General features: G+C 47.9%; 1 protein-coding gene across 1 annotated transcript in view; it reads right to left on the minus strand.

Moving 5' to 3' along the window:
* The window catches only part of ZCCHC8 (zinc finger CCHC-type containing 8), a 107228-nt gene that overhangs the window by 22266 nt on the left and 67164 nt on the right, over positions 1–17798 (minus strand). Inside the window, exons 10-13 of the mRNA XM_040347271.1 lie at positions 17173–17324; positions 16911–17029; positions 13454–13540; positions 2972–3086 (exon numbers count right to left, since the gene is read on the minus strand). Of these exons, the coding sequence (XP_040203205.1) occupies positions 2972–3086; positions 13454–13540; positions 16911–17029; positions 17173–17324 (473 nt within the window). The remainder of the gene's footprint in view (positions 1–2971; positions 3087–13453; positions 13541–16910; positions 17030–17172; positions 17325–17798) is intronic.

The following is a 17798-nucleotide window of genomic DNA, read 5'->3' on the forward strand; positions in this document are numbered from 1 at the left end:
GAACAGTGAAAATTCCAGATAAGGGCAGAGATTGAGAACCCAGTTAACCCTTAAGGAAGTCATTGTAGGATGAACAGTGTAGGGGCTCTCCCTGAGGGGTTTGGGGGCCCACCACATCATCCATGTCCTCCCTGTACGTGCAAGACCACGGCTTGCTGAGGGTTAAAAAGTGCCTGAACCCAGAGGAGAGCAGTCACCTGAGAGGAGAGTGCCTTAGCCAAGTTACCCAATACTTTCTCTGCTGTTGTGGGGATATCTGCCTGCAGACAGGCAGGTTATTCTGTCCGGGATTTGTGACAAATGATGCAGATCCGCATGACAGGCATGGGTTTGAACCAGAGCTCCTCTTGAGCTTTGCCACCACCACTGTGCCGTCACAATATAAAGAAAAAAAAAAACCTGTCTAGAAAAGAACACACTGCTGCATCTACAGGGAGTGCAGAATTAGGCAAATTAGTATTTTGACCACATCATCCTCTTTATGCATGTTGTCTTACTCCAAGCTGTATAGACTCGAAAGCCTACTACCAATTAAACATATTAGGTGATGTGCATCTCTGTAATGAGAAGGGGTGTGGTCTAATGACATCAACACCCTATATCAGGTGTGCATAATTATTAGCCAACTTCCTTTCCTTTGGCAAAATGGGTCAAAAGAAGGACTTGACAGGCTCAGAAAAGTCAAAAATAGTGAGATATCTTGCAGAGGGATGCAGCACTCTTAAAATTGCAAAGCTTCTGAAGCGTGATCATCGAACAATCAAGCGTTTTATTCAAAATAGTTAACAGGGTTGCAAGAAGCGTGTGGAAAAACCAAGGCGCAAAATAACTGCCCATGAACTGAGAAAAGTCAAGCGTGCAGCTGCCAAGATGCCACTTGCCACCAGTTTGGCCATATTTCAGAGCTGCAAAATCACTGGAGTGCCCAAAAGCACAAGGTGTGCAATACTCAGACATGGCCAAGGTAAGAAAGGCTGAAAGACGACCACCACTGAACAAGACACACAAGCTGAAACGTCAAGACTGGGCCAAGAAATATCTCAAGACTGATTTTTCTAAGGTTTTATGGACTGATGAAATGAGAGTGAGTCTTGATGGGCCAGATGGATGGGCCGGTGGCTGGATTGGTAAAGGGCAGAGAGCTCCACTCCGACTCAGACGCCAGCAAGGTGGAGGTGGAGTACTGGTTTGGGCTGGTATCATCAAAGATGAGCTTGTGAGGCCTTTTCGGGTTGAGGATGGAGTCAAGCTCAACTCCCAGTCCTACTGCCAGTTTCTGGAAGACACCTTCTTCAAGCAGTGGTACAGGAAGAAGTCTGCATCCTTCAAGAAAAACATGATTTTCATGCAGGACAATGCTCCATCACACGCGTCCAAGTACTCCACAGCGTGGCTGGCAAGAAAGGGTATAAAAGAAGAAAAACTAATGACATGGCCTCCTTGTTCACCTGATCTGAACCCCATTGAGAACCTGTGGTCCATCATCAAATGTGAGATTTACAAGGAGGGAAAACAGTACACCTCTCTGAACAGTGTCTGGGAGGCTGCGGTTGCTGCTGCACGCAATGTTGATGGTGAACAGATCAAAACACTGACAGAATCCATGGATGGCAGGCTTTTGAGTGTCCTTGCAAAGAAAGGTGGCTATATTGGTCACTGATTTGTTTTTGTTTTGTTTTTGAATGTCAGAAATGTATATTTGTGAATGTTGAGATGTTATATTGGTTTCACTGGTAAAAATAATTGAAATGGGTATATATTTTTTTTTTGTTAAGTTGCCTAATAATTATGCACAGTAATAGTCACCTGCACACACAGATATCCCCCTAAAATAGCTAAAACTAAAAACAAATTAAAACTACTTCCAAAAATATTCAGCTTTGATATTAATGAGTTGTTTGGGTTCATTGAGAACATGGTTGTGGTTCAATAATAAAATTAATCCTCAAAAATACAACTTGCCTAATAATTCTGCACTCCCTGTAAGCCAATAAAAGCCAAGAGAGACTCAGCTTGCATGCACATGGCTGGATCGAGATTGGGCTCAGGTATGTATTTTAGGAGGGGGGGGGGGGGGGAAGGAGCAGCACGCACATGTTTAACCTTGCTGCATGGAGGAAAAAATTTCCGGCCTGCACTATAGCCGAATGACAGCTACAGCATGGGTTTCCGGTGTCGGGAGGGCATCAATAGACATCCTCCTGTGATCCCTCGCCTGGCGCACTGTGATTAGAGTCCTTTGGACTCGGCTGATCACAGAACACAGTAAAGGGCCAATCACAGTGGGCCCTTTACCACGTGAAACACTGTTAGCCAATGACAGCTGATCAGGAAGTAAACAATCTGGTGAACAGCTTCTCTTTTCATTTCTCCTTACGATCAGTATGAGGAGAAAATAAAGCCAGTAACCAGCTTCTGTTTCAGGGACATTGGTCCCAATACGCGCCATCTATCAGTGCCTACAAGTGCTGCTAATCAGCATCGCTCATCAGTGAAGGAGAACAATTAGCCGTTTGCAAAATTTTATAACAAGACTGATTTAAAAAAAAAAAAAAAAAAAGGGTGCCTGCTGCCATCAATCTGTCCAATTAGGACCCAAGACAGCGGCTGGAGCTGCTGGGCTTGTGCCCGTCGCTGCAAATATTGGGTTCAGCCAAGTAAAAGTGGGGCTCCTGCACTACAGAAGGTTTTTCACCTTAATGCATAGAATGGATTAAGGTGAAAAACCTTGAGGGTTTACAGCCCCTTTAAGCATTACTTGAAACTTGTTGAAAGCCTGTCTGCAGCTTGGTTAAAAATGACAGCAGGCCCATTTTCATTTACCCTTCCTCTTAACAGATAAAATTCTGCACAAATTTGAGTACTTATTTTGCTGCAAACCTTCTGGTTTAATTTTTGTATACATCCTCCCGATTGAGGACTTTCCTCACATGGTTATAAATGATTACATAATAGGCATGCATTATCTTACCAGATGCCACCTCCATATCCACAGGTGACCCCCCTTTTTTTCTAGTGGTCTTCTGTCTTTTGCTTTCTGAACCGGGAGTAGACAAAGATCTTTTCTGGCCAATATTGTGGCTTGGCTGTGAAAATCAAAAAAACACACCAAATACATATTACAAAGCATGCAGGAAATGTTTATTTTGCACCTAAGGATTCAAAATCAAATTTGATAGATATTCCAGGCAAGTTAGTTACACAGTAAAATATCCAGCCTTGTTATATTCTAGTACATCATTTCCACTATTAAATTATATTATATTATATTATATTATATTTATATTTATATTTATATATATATATATATATATATATATATATATATATATATATATATATATATAATATTATATTATATATATATATATTATAATATAAAACACACACACACACACACACACACACACACACACACACACACTATAATACCAATGCCTCGCTGTCTCAGCAAAGCTAGAATCGGTGCCGACTCGGTGAAAACTCTTAGTGCCGACGCTAGGCAAAGGGGAAGAGCCACAAACTGATTAGTGGTCTTCTCTGATTGCAAAGCATAGAAACCTCTGGTGTCCTGCACAAATTGGGACATGCATGTGTCCTTGATGTAGAAAGGATGCCAGAAAATCCCCCGGATGGAGTGCAGCCACCACCGAGCGAGTGGATTCCATGCGGAACTGCCGTACTCTCACATAGGTATTTAGGGCTTTGAGGTCCAAGATTGTGGTCCTGAAGGACGCAGTCCGTCCAAACAGATTCAAATAAAATCCCCGAAACCTCTCGTCCTGCGGAACTGGTAAAATTACCCCGCAACCCAGCAAGTCTTGCACTGCCCCAAATAGGGCAGACCGATGAGCCGGATGGAGAGGGAGATGAGGGAAATAATCTGTTCGGTGGACAGGAAAGAAACCATCTTGTACCCCGAAGAGACCACCTCGCAGACCCACTGGTTGGAGAGCAGGGAGGTCCACCGTGCTGTGAACCTGCAAAGCCGTCCCCACACCTATGAGTCGGGTGGGGGCAAAACTTCATGTGGCGGCGGGTATGGATGCCCGTTTGTTCGGCTTACGCACCCCAGCTGAGCCTTTGTCAGCCTGGGTGAGTCTACCCGCGGGCCCTGACTGCCGAAAATAACGCTTCTGCGTGGGAAAAGGACCCTGCTTACGGCGCAGCTTCTTCCCCTTGGTGGACTGAGGCAGGAGAGTGCTTTTAACTCCAGCGACATCCTTAATAATGTGGTCCAGCGAGGTACCAAAAAGTCTCCCACCTTTGAAGGGCAAATCTGCCAGGGCTTTTTTGGATGCTTAATCAGAAGACCAACATTTCAGCCAAATCAGGCGGCGCAACACAACCGCCAAAACAGAGGCTCTGGATATCAAGGGGGCTGCATCCAGGGTAGCATCACAGACATATACAAGGCCCTGGACCAACTGGTCGGCCAGTCTAAAATTCAGGAGGGAGCTGGTTCACCTCCAGTGTGGTGCAATACCTTTGCCCATTCAGTGAGTGTCTGAGACACCAAGGTTGCAGCCAAAATAGGCCCAATGCAGACCCTAGCATGGTAAACATGGAGCGGGTCAGTGCCTCGGACCTATCAGTATGGTCCTTGAAAGCAGGGGTCCATTCTATAGGGAGAGTGGTTACCTTATTTAACCGGGCAACCTCCGGAGGAGAAGCCCATTTTTTCAAAAGGCTGTCCTCAAAATGGTAACAGACCGCCAGGCGCTGAGGAACCACAAAGGACTTCTGCGGCTTTTCCCATTCCTTATCAATGAACTTGTCAAAAACGGACACAATGAAAAAACCTTAAACTGAAAGGATTTTTGTACTCACCGTAAAATCCATTTTTTCTGAGTTCATATACGGACACAGCCTTCATTGACCTTAGGGTCATGCTTCTTCCTACCAGGAGATTTAGGCAGAATTCTACAGCACTTAAGGCAGTGTTTCTCAATTCCAGTCCTCAGGCCCCCCCAACAGGTCAGGTTCTCAGGATTTCCATTATTTTGCACATGTGATTTGATCAGTTTCACTGCCTTAGTAATCACCACAGCCTTTTCATCTGAGGGAAATCCTGAAAACCTGACCTGTTGGGGGGGCCTGAGGACTGGAATTGAGAAACACTGACTTAAGGTGTTAAAACCTTTCCTTCATGCCGCTCCTCCCAGGGGGCGTGGCTCCCCCAGGCATAACCCACACCCTGCTCTAGCAGCCTCAGTTCGTAACAAGCAGTACAAACAAAGGAGGGGTGGGTGCTGTGTCCGTCTATGAACTCAGAGAAATGGATTTTACGGTGAGTACAAAAATCCTTTTTTCTCTTTCGTTCACAGACGGACACAGCCATCATTGACCTTAGGGACGTCCCCAAGCAGTGTCAAAAAATTAGAGGGGTGGGAAAAATAACAGCAAAAACAGGTTACACCCCAAACAAACCTCACTCCTCGATTCCCTACACCTCCATTAATTCCTCCGGTTCCCGACTCCCTCAACAGAGGAACTCCAACCTTAAACTGCCGCCTGTAACACCCTGCGGCCGAAGGAGGCATCAGAAGATGCACTCACATCCACCTTTTAAAACTTTGAAAAAGTGTGGACCGACAAACAGGTCGCAGCCTTACACACCTGTAACAGAGGCTTGGTGTCGGAAAGCCCAAGAGGCCCCGATCGCCCTGGTCGAATGCGCCGTGACCCGAAAGGGGGGCGCCCGCCCCTTCAGGGCATAGGCCTGAAGCACAACCTGTCGGATCCACCTGGAAATGGTGGCCGACGAGACTGCCAGGCCCTTACTGGGATTGGACACAGACACGAACAGCGAGTCCGACTTCCGGAACGGAGCTGTCGCCGACAAGTAAACTCGAAGGGCCCGAACCACATCCAGAGAATGTAAAGTGGCCTCCTTCGTCTTGTCTGATAGAGGTAATGGCTACCAGAAAGACCACCTTTCGCGACAGAGTCAGCAAAGGGATCTCCCGAAAGTTCTCAAAGGGAGCATGCTGAAGCGCCGAGAGGACCAAATTCACCGGAGGGGCCACATGGCGGACCCCCTGCACAAACGTGCGAATCAAGGAGTGCGCTGCCAAGGGACGCTGAAAGTAAACAGCCAGAGCAGAAATCTGACTCTTGATCGTGCTCAAGGCAAGAGTCTGGTCCACTCCCCGCTGCAGGAACAGCAGGATCCGGGACACCACGTAAGTACGGGGGCGCCAGTTCATCTCCCACACACAGAGATGTAGGCCTTCCATGTATGAGGAAAAAAACCTACGTGAGGTAGACCTCCGTGCACGCAGCAAGGTAGAGACCACCGAGCCCAATAGGCCTCGGTCCTTAAGCCCCTGGCTCTCAACAGCCGCGCCGCTAAGGCCGGTGGCTGTGAAACAGGGTGGAAGATAGGACCCTGCATCAGAAGTTCATTTTCCAGGGGAAGACGCTAGGGGGCATCTGCCACCAGACGCATCTGGTACGCGGACCTAAAGCGACGCGGCCAAACCGGAGCAATCAGAACTGATCGAATCCCCACAGCTTCCACTCAGCGCAGCAGGCGAGGAAGAAGCTTCCGAGGAGGGAAGGTGTAAAGTAGGCGATAGTGACCCCAAGGAGCCACCAACGCGCCCGACGCGTCCACCCACGGGTCCTTAAACCTGGCCACGAACCGTGGCACCTACCGATAGAGACGGGACGCTAGAAGGTCCACGTCCGGAGTGCCCCACTTTCGGCACAGAACCCCGAAACACCTGCGGGTGGAGACCACTCTCCTTGGCCCCGTGCAGTGCGACTTAGGTAGTCGGCTAGCCAATTCCATATTCCCGGAATGTACCCGGCCGATAGAGCCGGAACGGACCCTTCGGCCCATCGAAGGATGTGCGCGACCCCCGTCGCTGCAACAGAACTCCGTGTGCCTCCCTGATGATAAACCTACGCCAAGGCCATGGCGTCATCGGACATGATCCTGACCTGTCGACTCTGTAGATCCAGGGACCACCTTGCAAGGCAAAGCTTGATTGCTCGGAGCTCCAGAACGTTGATCAGTAGGCAGGACTCCACCTGAGTCCAGTGCCCCTGGGCTGACTGGGTGCCCCAAGCGCCCCTCCCCAACCGGAGAGGCTGGCATCCGTCGTGACCACTGTCCAGCAAAAAAATGACTTTCCGGCCCGAAGCACCGGAAACGCCAGCCACCACACCAGGGGAGACATGATCAGATGACTCAATTGAATCTGGTAATCCAGAGATGACGGAAGCTAGTCCCATCATGACAGCAGTTCCGTCCGTAGTACCCTGGCGTGGAATTGGGCATACGGAACCGCCTCGAAAGAGGCTACCAACTGACCCAGAACCTTCCCGCAGAATCGCAGAGATGACCGCTTCTGGGTCGGCAACTGCTGCACAGCAGATAGCAGAGTCTGAAGTATTTCTGTTAAGAGAAAAACACTGCCGCCCCGGGGGAATCCAGGAGTAGTCCCAGGTATTCCAGTCCCTGAGACGGAATCAACCCTGTCAGGATAATCCAGAAATCAGCCGAACACTCGGAGAGCCTGACACGTGATAGACACGGCACGACCAATGCAGAGCTCGAAGAAGCTCGTAGGAGAATGTCGTCCAGACATCCCATGATAACAAACCCCCGCTGTCACAGCCGAGCCAGTATCGGGACGAGCACCTTGGCGAAAACCCGCCGAATGGGAAGGACACCAATTGAAAATGGTCCCCCCCGACCGCAAAGCACAGAATCTCTGGTGCTTTGAGGATATGCAAACATGCAGGTACACGTTCATGACATCAAAGGATGCCAGAAAATCCCCCTGATTGAGTGCCACTATTACCAAGCGAATCGACACCACCTAAAAGGGACTTGAGGCCCAGGATTGACCGGGCCCCATCCTCCGTGGGGACACAAACAGAATGGAGTAAAAACCCAGAGACCGTTCCAACGAGGGAACTGGCACAATCACTCCCCTGACCAGAAGATCCTGGACAGCCCCTGACAGAGCCAACCGGCGAACCGGAGGAGGCCAGAGGCCGGAGGGAAAAAACCTAGTTGGCAGACGAGAGAAACTCAATCTTGTACCCAAAGGAAAACACTTCGCAATGCGAAGCCAGTCTCCCACCTGAGACACGGGCGGGAGCAGACCTTCAGGCGGAAGCAGGTATGTCCGCAGACTTGTTAGGCATGCAGTATCAGGTGCGCTGCTAGCCCGCAGCGGGGATTCAAGCACCATGTAGACCTACCCCCACCGCACAGGGCGGGCGAAAAAACGCTCGGAGGTAGGCAAGGAGGGTCGGGTCCTTGCACAGGGCGAGGTCCCTAGCCCTTCCCAGACTGTGGAAACAGCATGCGCTTACCACCCGTGGCATCCTCAATGACACCATTCAGGGAAGTCCCAAAAGGACCGTTCCCCCTTAAAGGCCATCACCAAGGCCTCCCTAGAGGACTAGTCCGCAGACCAGCTCCTCAGCCACTCAAGGTGGCGCAGAACCCTGCATAGACGTAAGCCCCGGAACGTATCCATGGCCGCCTCGCAGAGGAAATTCTGACCCTGAACTATCGTTCAGCCAGGTCCCAAGAGAACTCGGAAGCCCCTACTTCCAGCTCCTGCAGCAGGAGCTTCGCCCTTCCAGTCGGGGCCTGACCAGGGCCCCCGGCCAGAGCCGGCCTCACCGCCCAAACCACCACGGTGAATAGGGAGCGGGGCACGGCCTCCACTCTCCTATCAGCGGGATCCTGAAATGCAGGAGCCCCTTCCACAGGCAATGTGGCGGCCTTGCGCAGTCTGGACATAGGGGGTCCACTGGCGGAGGAGAGACCTATATTTTAAATCCCCCTCAAGGGGGTAACGGGGTTGCAAAGTTTTTTGACAAACTTTTTGTGGTGCACCCCATTCCTTGTATAACATATCGTCCAAATAAGGAACACAAGGAACCCTTCAGCAGTGCGTGGCGGTCTGCGTGACACGGTGGTGTCTCCACCACAAACTCAATTTTTAGAGTCTCACGCACCACAGAAAAAAAACAAGAGCTCCAACAATTTTTGCTGACACTGCAGCAGACATCCTCACCATCCATGTGGGTCAAGTCCACAGCCTCTGACAAACCAGAACCAGATTCCATGTCAGATACATCCCCAGAAGCAGGCTCCAGGAGGGGGCGCTTTATTACTCCCCATCCGGGCACTAGCTGCTGCAAACCTGGCAAGAAAACCCAGGATAGCCACATAAAACAGATGTGGCAGGGGAAGGGACGCTAAGGGTTAACTCAGGCCTAGTGGAGAGGGAGACCTGGCTCAGGTTCCACAGTTCCAGCGCTGAGACACCCCCACTGCAAGGCAGGACAAAAAAATCCCCACTGGTCACCTCCCTGCAGCTAAAGGAGAACATGGGGGGTCTCTGGTACTCACCACTCCACCCGGTGCAGCGCGGTCCGAGAAGGACAGGGTGTGCTGAGAGCCGTGCAGCGCTGTGTCTGCTTTTCCCTGAGACACATCAGAGGTGATTGCAGCGCCAACAGCCGCCACACGAGGCAGACGAAAATATGAAGATGGTCGCCGAATGCTGAAAAAAAACAGCATAGGACTACAAGAAACTGGCCGCCGGGCTATATAAGGCTAGGCTCCGGAAAAATGGCCGCCAATGATGCAGATTTAAAAAGACAGTGACTTTTTTTTATTCCCAGCAACTGTCACACAGAAACACCTCACAGCACACTGCAAAGGCCCAGAAGTGAACACCACAGCCCCCTGCAGTGACACACACAGCCCCTGCTACACCCGGGCCCAGTGACATGAGCCTCAAAAAAAAAAAAAAAAAAAAACCCCTCACAGCCGTCACCCAAAAAGGGAAGGAGGGAGAGGAATAAGGGAGAGAGGAAAGCAGGGAAAAAACCCTTAGTCGACCTCCCAAGGGAAACATTCCAGCCAGACCACTTACCTGAGTAAGGGGCCACTACTTCCCTGTCCTGCGACTACCCGGCTGGAGGTATCCCAGACAGAACCAACGTCCGAACGGCATGGCTGTCGGCCAGACACACTGACAAGGCCATAAAAGACTGGTCATATGTGTGCCCTAGAACTGAAGTTCCCCGGCCGCCCCTGGAGCAACGGGGCCTGTCGTGGACGTCCCAAAGCTGAGCTGAGGGCCGGCACCCGCTCGAAGGCCGAACATGGGGGGACTACAAGGGTCGAGGACCCAGCCTGTCACCCAGTCGGCTGTTGATAGAAGAATCGCAGGATTCAAAAATGCAGGAACAAAATAAAAAGCGAGAAAAATCGCAAGAAAAAACTCGAGAGAGCCTGACCTCCTGTCATTAGGCAGAAAACAAACTGAGGCTGCTAAAGCAGGGTGTGGGTTATGCCTGGGGGAGCCATGCCCCCTGGGAGGAGCGGCATGAAGGAAAGGTTTTAACACCTTAAGTGCTGTAGAATTCTGCCTAAATCTCCTGGTAGGAAGAAGCATAACCCCAAGGTCAATGAAGGCTGTGTCCGTCTACGAACGAAAGAGAAAAAAAGATTAAAAGCCAGCAGCTACAAATACTGCAGCTGCTGACTTAATATCAGCACACTTACCTGTCCTGGAGTCCAGCGCCGTCCGCAGCAGACAAGCAATCTCTCGTCACTCTGCTGCTCCCACCACCATCCTCGTGAGGGAACCTGGAAGTGAAGCGCTCCGGCTTCGGTTCCCTACGGCGCATGCGAGTCGCGCTGCGCCATGCTGACTGGTTCCCGCTTTGTTCTGGGAGCTGTGCATTTCCCAGAACACAATTGAGGGGGACGGGATCCGACGTCCTGCCCGCAGACTGTGTGGCCGAAGTGGGTGAAAAAAAAAAAAAAAAAAAGTCTTTAGACAGGTATCTGCACTCAAATGTGACACCGGCGGGGGGGGGGTCCGAATAGCAGACTGAACCCTCAGAGGATGACTCAGCTGCACCATCCAGCTTAAGGGAGTCCCTCACAGCACTGGTAAGCGCACTAACAAGTGCCCTGCACTGAACCAGGCGAGGGGTCTTCCTCACAAGGAAGGTCCTGGTCCACATCCTCTAACAACCCAGAACCGGGGTCCTGCACCGGACCCGGGTCAGAGTCAGCATTCCCCAGGAGATGGCGGGGCGATTTGTACCCCCCTTACGCCCGAATGCCACTTCCACCCTGGCAACAAATGTTTCCAGGACTGCCGACAAAGTGTCCAAGGGAACCGCAGGAGCACCAGCTGCCACCTCTGGCCTGTTTGGGGAAGGAGGACCAGATACTGACTCCATAAACACAGACCGCTCTCAGGGACCTATTCAAGACCCAGGGGGCTCACTAACCCAGCAGGGTACTGCTCAGCGCTGCTGCCCGTGTGATGTGAGGGAAAAAAAGATCTGCGAGGGAAAAAAAGATCTGCGAGGGAAAAAAAGATCTGCGAGGGAAAAAAAGATCTGCGAGGGAAAAAAAGATCTGCGAGGGAAAAAAAGATCTGCGAGGGAAAAAAAGATCTGCGAGGGAAAAAAAGATCTGCGAGGGAAAAAAAGATCTGCGAGGGAAAAAAAGATCTGCGAGGGAAAAAAAGATCTGCGAGGGAAAAAAAGATCTGCGAGGGAAAAAAAGATCTGCGAGGGAAAAAAAGATCTGCGAGGGAAAAAAAGATCTGCGAGGGAAAAAAAGATCTGCGAGGGAAAAAAAGATCTGCGAGGGAAAAAAAGATCTGCGAGGGAAAAAAAGATCTGCGAGGGAAAAAAAGATCTGCGAGGGAAAAAAAGATCTGCGAGGGAAAAAAAGATCTGCGAGGGAAAAAAAGATCTGCGTGCCGTTCAGAAGACGCACTAGAGACCAAACCGCACACAAAATGGCCGCTAGACGTCTCAGATAACAGGGCGTGACCACAATAAAAAGGCCGTCCGCAACGAGCTGCGCCATAGCGCGGCCACGACAAAATGGCCCGCCAATGTGAAATTCCAATGTAAACTGCTGGCTGCAAAAAATGGCGGCGAAACACTGCGATGTGGATCATAAGGCCGGATGGGGCTTCCCTGAGGCAGAGCACACCCCCACAGATAAAAACGGGCCCAGACACCCCACAGTGGGAAATGGAGCCCTCCCACAGGTCCACCCCAGTAGCAGCGAGTGAAGAGCAGCAGAGGGAAATGTGACAGCAGGGAAAGGGAGGATAGGAGAATCCCCTAACCCGCTAACCCGTTCGACCGGCCGAGGCAGGAAGGACTGTACTTACCCGTCCAATGCGAGGACCCGCTGACACATTCCCAACAGGCATACAACTGCGTTGGAGTAGCTGTCGGCCTGGTCCACTGTGAGTGAGACAGCACAACAGCCCAGTCATGTGTGGACCCTGAAGCAAAAAGCCCACTGGCTACCTTAGGAGTCATGGGGTATGTCGTGGCAGACCCAGCGCTTAGCGAAGGTGTGCTCACGCTCGATGGCCGGACTGGGGAGACTACAAGGATCTATATATCCGGTCTGTCACCCAGCCGGCTGTTGATCGAAGAATCTCAAATAAAACATTTCTTCAGGGCGCTGGGCCCAAAAGGGAGCCATGTCCTCCGCTAGGCAGAAAAAAACTGAGGCTGCAGGGAGGAAAGCCATGTCTGGAGGGACCGCCCCCTTGGCGGGGCTGTTAAAATAACATGTATTTTAATATCGAACATGTTCTGCCTAGTCCTCTATGAATAGGAACATAACCCTTATGAAGGCTGTGGCAATCCATGGACGAAAAGAGAAACAGTTTTCCATGAAGGACGTTCACATCTATGGTGGTCCGATTTTGATAAGATCAAAGTCACACTCCAAAGTTGCACTGAAAAACACGCAACTTTGGTGACTGCTAGTGTAAACCAATGCAAAAAAAAAACAAAGGGGGCTGTGCGAATGTGGAACTCATCACTCCAAAGATTATAGTGGCATTCGGAGAACCACATTTTTGCATAGCAGTGGCTGGACAGCATTTCTAGCATATGAAGGCAGATTGAAAAAAATCGCAGCCCTAAATCCTAAACAAAAAAGTATTGACAATTCCATCCTTTAATCGCATCAGAAGCGCATCTAAACCGCTGAACAATTACCTTTCATAAATCACACTGACAATTGCACCACATATGTGGAACCCTGGCTAAGAAGTGACTGACAAGACTTACACACTCTGGCATTGGAGCCATATTAAAGATGGATCAAAGTCATGCAGGAACATTTTTCTGAGGACTTCAGTAGTGTCAATTGGAACGGCTCTGAAGAAATATGGTATTTAACATGTCCTGCAAATTTGGCTCTCAATTTCAGATCCCAAGTTGCAGGAGTGTGAACCAAGCCTTATACTAAAGGAAAACAAGACCTCTATAAAAGACAAGCTAGATAATCATACAATATGTTCTCCCTTTAGTTTGTATTTGATATCTATTAGTTTGTATTTGATATCTAAAGTAAAGTATCTAATCTAAAGTTTTTTAGTACCGGTTAACATGCGCCAACCAAAGCACTTACTTCTGGAAAGTTATGAGACAGGTAGCTGGAAAAAACATCTTTCTGGTGTGATTGCTGCATTGGAATTGATCCAAAACTTCTCCAATCCTGATGAGAAAAAAAAAAAAAAAAAAAAAAAAGGCAACGGTGATATTATATATGTTAAAAAAAATATATGATAAATAAATAAAAAGCCAGAAAAGTGTCTAGACCAAAAAAAAAAAAAAAAAAACACACCCTCATCATGCATGACCGAGCATCATTCTCCGGTATACTCTCCCATTCCTCAATCGCCCACTGTCCTCAAATACATCCAGTTGTATCCCCTAAAACAGTGTTTATTCAATCCAACATCCTACATGCTTTAAACCATTTTGACGACTATGTTTTTCCATAACGGATCACAAGATACCTAACCTCAAATTAGTGATAAACCACACACACACACACACACACACACACACACACACACACACACACACACACACACACACACACACACACACACACACACACACACACACACACACACACACACACACACACACACAATCAGTTTTCCTGCAGGTTTTTCTCTTCAGGTTTACCAAAACCATCTAATATGAGGTCAAACCTTAAGAGTTTCAATTAGTATGCAATCAAGCAGGCCCTTGCACTACATGGTTTTGGTAAATCTGAAGAGAAAAACCTGCAGGATAACAGATGGTGTGTATGGGGCTATACTCTGAGTTAATGCATCCCACGTTTCAGTTGAGATTCAGGCTCGCTTTTAAAACTTACAAAACCTAATACATGTTTACCATATATTAAAAGCAAGCACTCAAACTTGTCATAGATGGTGCAATTTTCTTTCCTGCAACCTTAGTTTGAAGGAAAAAATAAATAAAAAATCTCAATTCCTCCAGCAACACAGTCTGATGATGGGGGAATCCCTTACACCGAGCTATTGTGTTCTCCTGGTGAGGGAGTCATCTCCGCTGGGGAAACACACAGCAATTATTGCCATCAGCACCAGACGTTCGCAATCGCATGAAAAATCCGTCAAGCTGGCTGTACCCAAGTTGATTGATCAACTTGGGCACAATCAGCCAGCCCAAACATGGTTCGAATAATGCAATCCAGTGAATTTCCTCAAGATACTGGTACAAGATTTGCAAACCCAAAGAAGGCACCACAGACCAAAAATGGAAACACCCAGGACCAGTGGGAACACTAAAAAGGCAACACTGGAGGGCTCTGTTCGACAGGTAGGCTTGTCAAAATGTGCCATGATGCGGTGCACACTATTGAATAATCTTGGGACATTTAAATTTATTGGCTGAATACTGCTTTAAAACAAAATGACTTGATAAAAATCTAAAATCAATGATAGAAAGTGAAAAAATAACAGCTTACTGAGGAACAGTAAGTGAGAAATTCAGACAAAGACCGAAGAAAAACAAACATTTAGAAGGGAAATTTAAGGAAAAGGTAAGTGAACCAACAAGGCACTTGCTTAAAGGAACCTATTTAGAAAATTAAAAACGAACCTTTACAACCCCTTTAAAGCGGAGCTCCACCCCATTTTAACACTTGAGCTCAACTGCATTGCAGCCTCGAGAGAAGAATTTTTTTTTGTGACAGTACCCGTCTAATCTTCATCTGTCACTCACCATCCCGTCTGTTAAGCTCCTGGGAGCTTTTGTCATTGCTCCTAGGGTTCATTGCGGAGGCTTGAAGTGAGTTATCTGTTCTACGTAAAAACTGAGCGTGTGCGGGAACGAGGGATCAGTCTTAACGGCGAGCAGGAACATAGAGCAGATAACGCGCAGCAAGCCTCCGCAATGACTCCTGGGAGCAATGACAAAAGCTCCCAGGAGACAGTGCGGGTAAGGGAAATTATGTAATACGACGAGTTAACAGACGAGAAGGAAAGTGACAGATAAAGATAAGACTGGTACAAAAAAATAAAAAATAAATAAATGGGGGGGGGGCAGTTTCTTCCTTCGAGGCTGCAAAGTATTTACGCTCAAGTGTTAAAATAGGGTGGAGCTCCGCTTTAAATCCAGGACTGGACGAATTTTCAATTTATGTATGGGCAGCAGGTCAGCTGTACACAAGTCAGTCAATTGACTTGTATAAAACATGCCTGTTGGATTATTATTTTTACAGCTAATGGGTGTGACAGAACCCACTGTCACTGTTTTGGGAGGGACTGTGGGCTGGCCTCCTACCCACAGATTATAGCCCAGAAGAGACCTGGGGACAAGCTGGCATTGAGAATGTAATGCTACATCTCTTCTCCCCCATCGCCCCCCTCTTGTTGCTGTGTCCAATTGTGTTGGTAAATAGCACATAGACAATGGTCTGGACTGGAGACATCTCTTCGCAGGGGATGTGTATTGAGAGGCTGCCTGCTTACCATAATCCCTAGGTTTATCTGTAGTCCGTTTCAATGAACAAGTGTTTAGTTGCCATTGGTTGTTCCTTCTCCCCTCCCCTCTATGACAAAGCTAAGGGGAGTGTCCCTAACTGTGTAAAAATGTCTTGTATATAAACAGTTTATGCTCTGCTTGTTTAACCCTCAACACCTGTGTGTATTGTCTCGTGATTGAGGGGTTAAGGGCTGGTTATGGCGAATCTGCAGGCGCATTTGGACAGGAGACAGGTCTGGCGGATGTGCCCACCTGGGGTATGCAAGATCTGTCACAATGGGCACTGAAAAAATACACGCGATTCTGCTGCGACTTTACTGCGCCTGGGTTTGTTTTGGGCCTATTCACTGTCCCAGGCCCCACAAGGTCTGTGCCGCAGGCAGGATTGTACATATGGGTTGCCGCTATCCTACATTAACCACTTCAGCTCTGGAAGGTTTACCTTCTTTCAGGACCAGGCAATTTTTGGCAATCCGGCACTGCATTACTTTAACTGACAATTGCACAGCCGTGCGACACTACTTAAATATAAAATGTATGTCCCCCCCACAAATAGAGCTCTCTTTTGGAGAGATTTGACCACCTCTGCCGGTTTTATTTTTAGAACTATTAAAGAAAAAGAAAAATATGGAAAAAAATATTTACGTTCTGCTATAAAACGTATCCCAAAAAAAAGATTTCTTCAACAATTTTAGGTTAATATGTATTCTGCTACATGCTTTTGAAAAAAAATTCCCAATAGCATATATTGATTGTTTGCGCAAAAAGTAAGTGTCTACAAACAATAGGATATTTTTACTGATTAGACACCAAGTGACACTTGAGACCTTTTGACACCAATACAGTGATCAGTGCTAAAAATATGCACTTTAAATGTACTGACACTGGCAGGAAAGGGGTTAACATCAGGGGCAATCAAAGGGTTAAATGTTTCCCTAGGGGGGTGTGCTTTTACTGTGGGTAGACCGAGATCCGTCACACACACTGAGGCCTGGTTCCTTTACTTGTCAAAACCCTAAAAGAACTGATAATTTATGAACAAAATGCTTAAGAAAAAAACTCACATCATTAACGCCAGGAAGGAGAGGCGTATTAAAACCAGGAAAGCCAATTAACTTGGTAACATCATAAGATGAAGACTTTTTCTGTGCTGCAGGATCTTCAATCTCACCATCACTTGTATCTACAAAGCAAATGAGCAATATTGAATTTAGAGAGTCTGCCAGAACATACACACACACTAAACAAAAAAGGTCTATACTATATATAACCAATGTTTCAGGAGCAGTGGTATTGTAGCTTATCCAAGTCTTTAGAAGAACATACCTCCACCTCCTCTTCCATCATAAAGAGAGAGGCCAGAGTTCTCAGTTTCTGCCTCTTTCAGCCATCCTGGAGGGTAGCCAAGTTGGCGCATTCGATAAATAAAGGGAGGAAGATGCTTATCCATTATTCCAAGTGCCTCTTGAAGTTCTGAGCTGTATAGACAAACAAAATGCAATTTTTTTTTTTTTTTTACACAATTAACATTGAATGTGCAATTGCCAGTTCAACTTTTACTGCATGAGATACATGACTCCTTTGCATACATTTTTGGAAAGAATGTGCCGACAAATCGTTAAAAACACTATGTAGGAAGCTCTTAAAAGTGATTGTAAGTTTCCTAAAAATTATACACAGGAAAAAAAATAAAAAAATAAAAGCGAGCATTCCCTCCCTCCTGAACTATACAAGGCCACATGCCCCCCACCCCCAAAGCACCTTGTCACACTGGCGAGAGTTGTGGGGGATCTACTGGCGGGGGGCACTTATCAGTCTGCCAGCATGTTCTCTTTTACACTGATCTGTCAGCTAATGAGTCATCTGCTGTCATGAGTCGGTCTGCTCCTTAGCAACCAGCCTAGTGCAATAAATTACTGCATGAAAATGTGTCAGTTACCGCATTATGGAAA

This window comes from Rana temporaria, chromosome 1, assembly GCF_905171775.1.
Source record: "Rana temporaria chromosome 1, aRanTem1.1, whole genome shotgun sequence".
Lineage (NCBI taxonomy): Eukaryota > Metazoa > Chordata > Amphibia > Anura > Ranidae > Rana > Rana temporaria.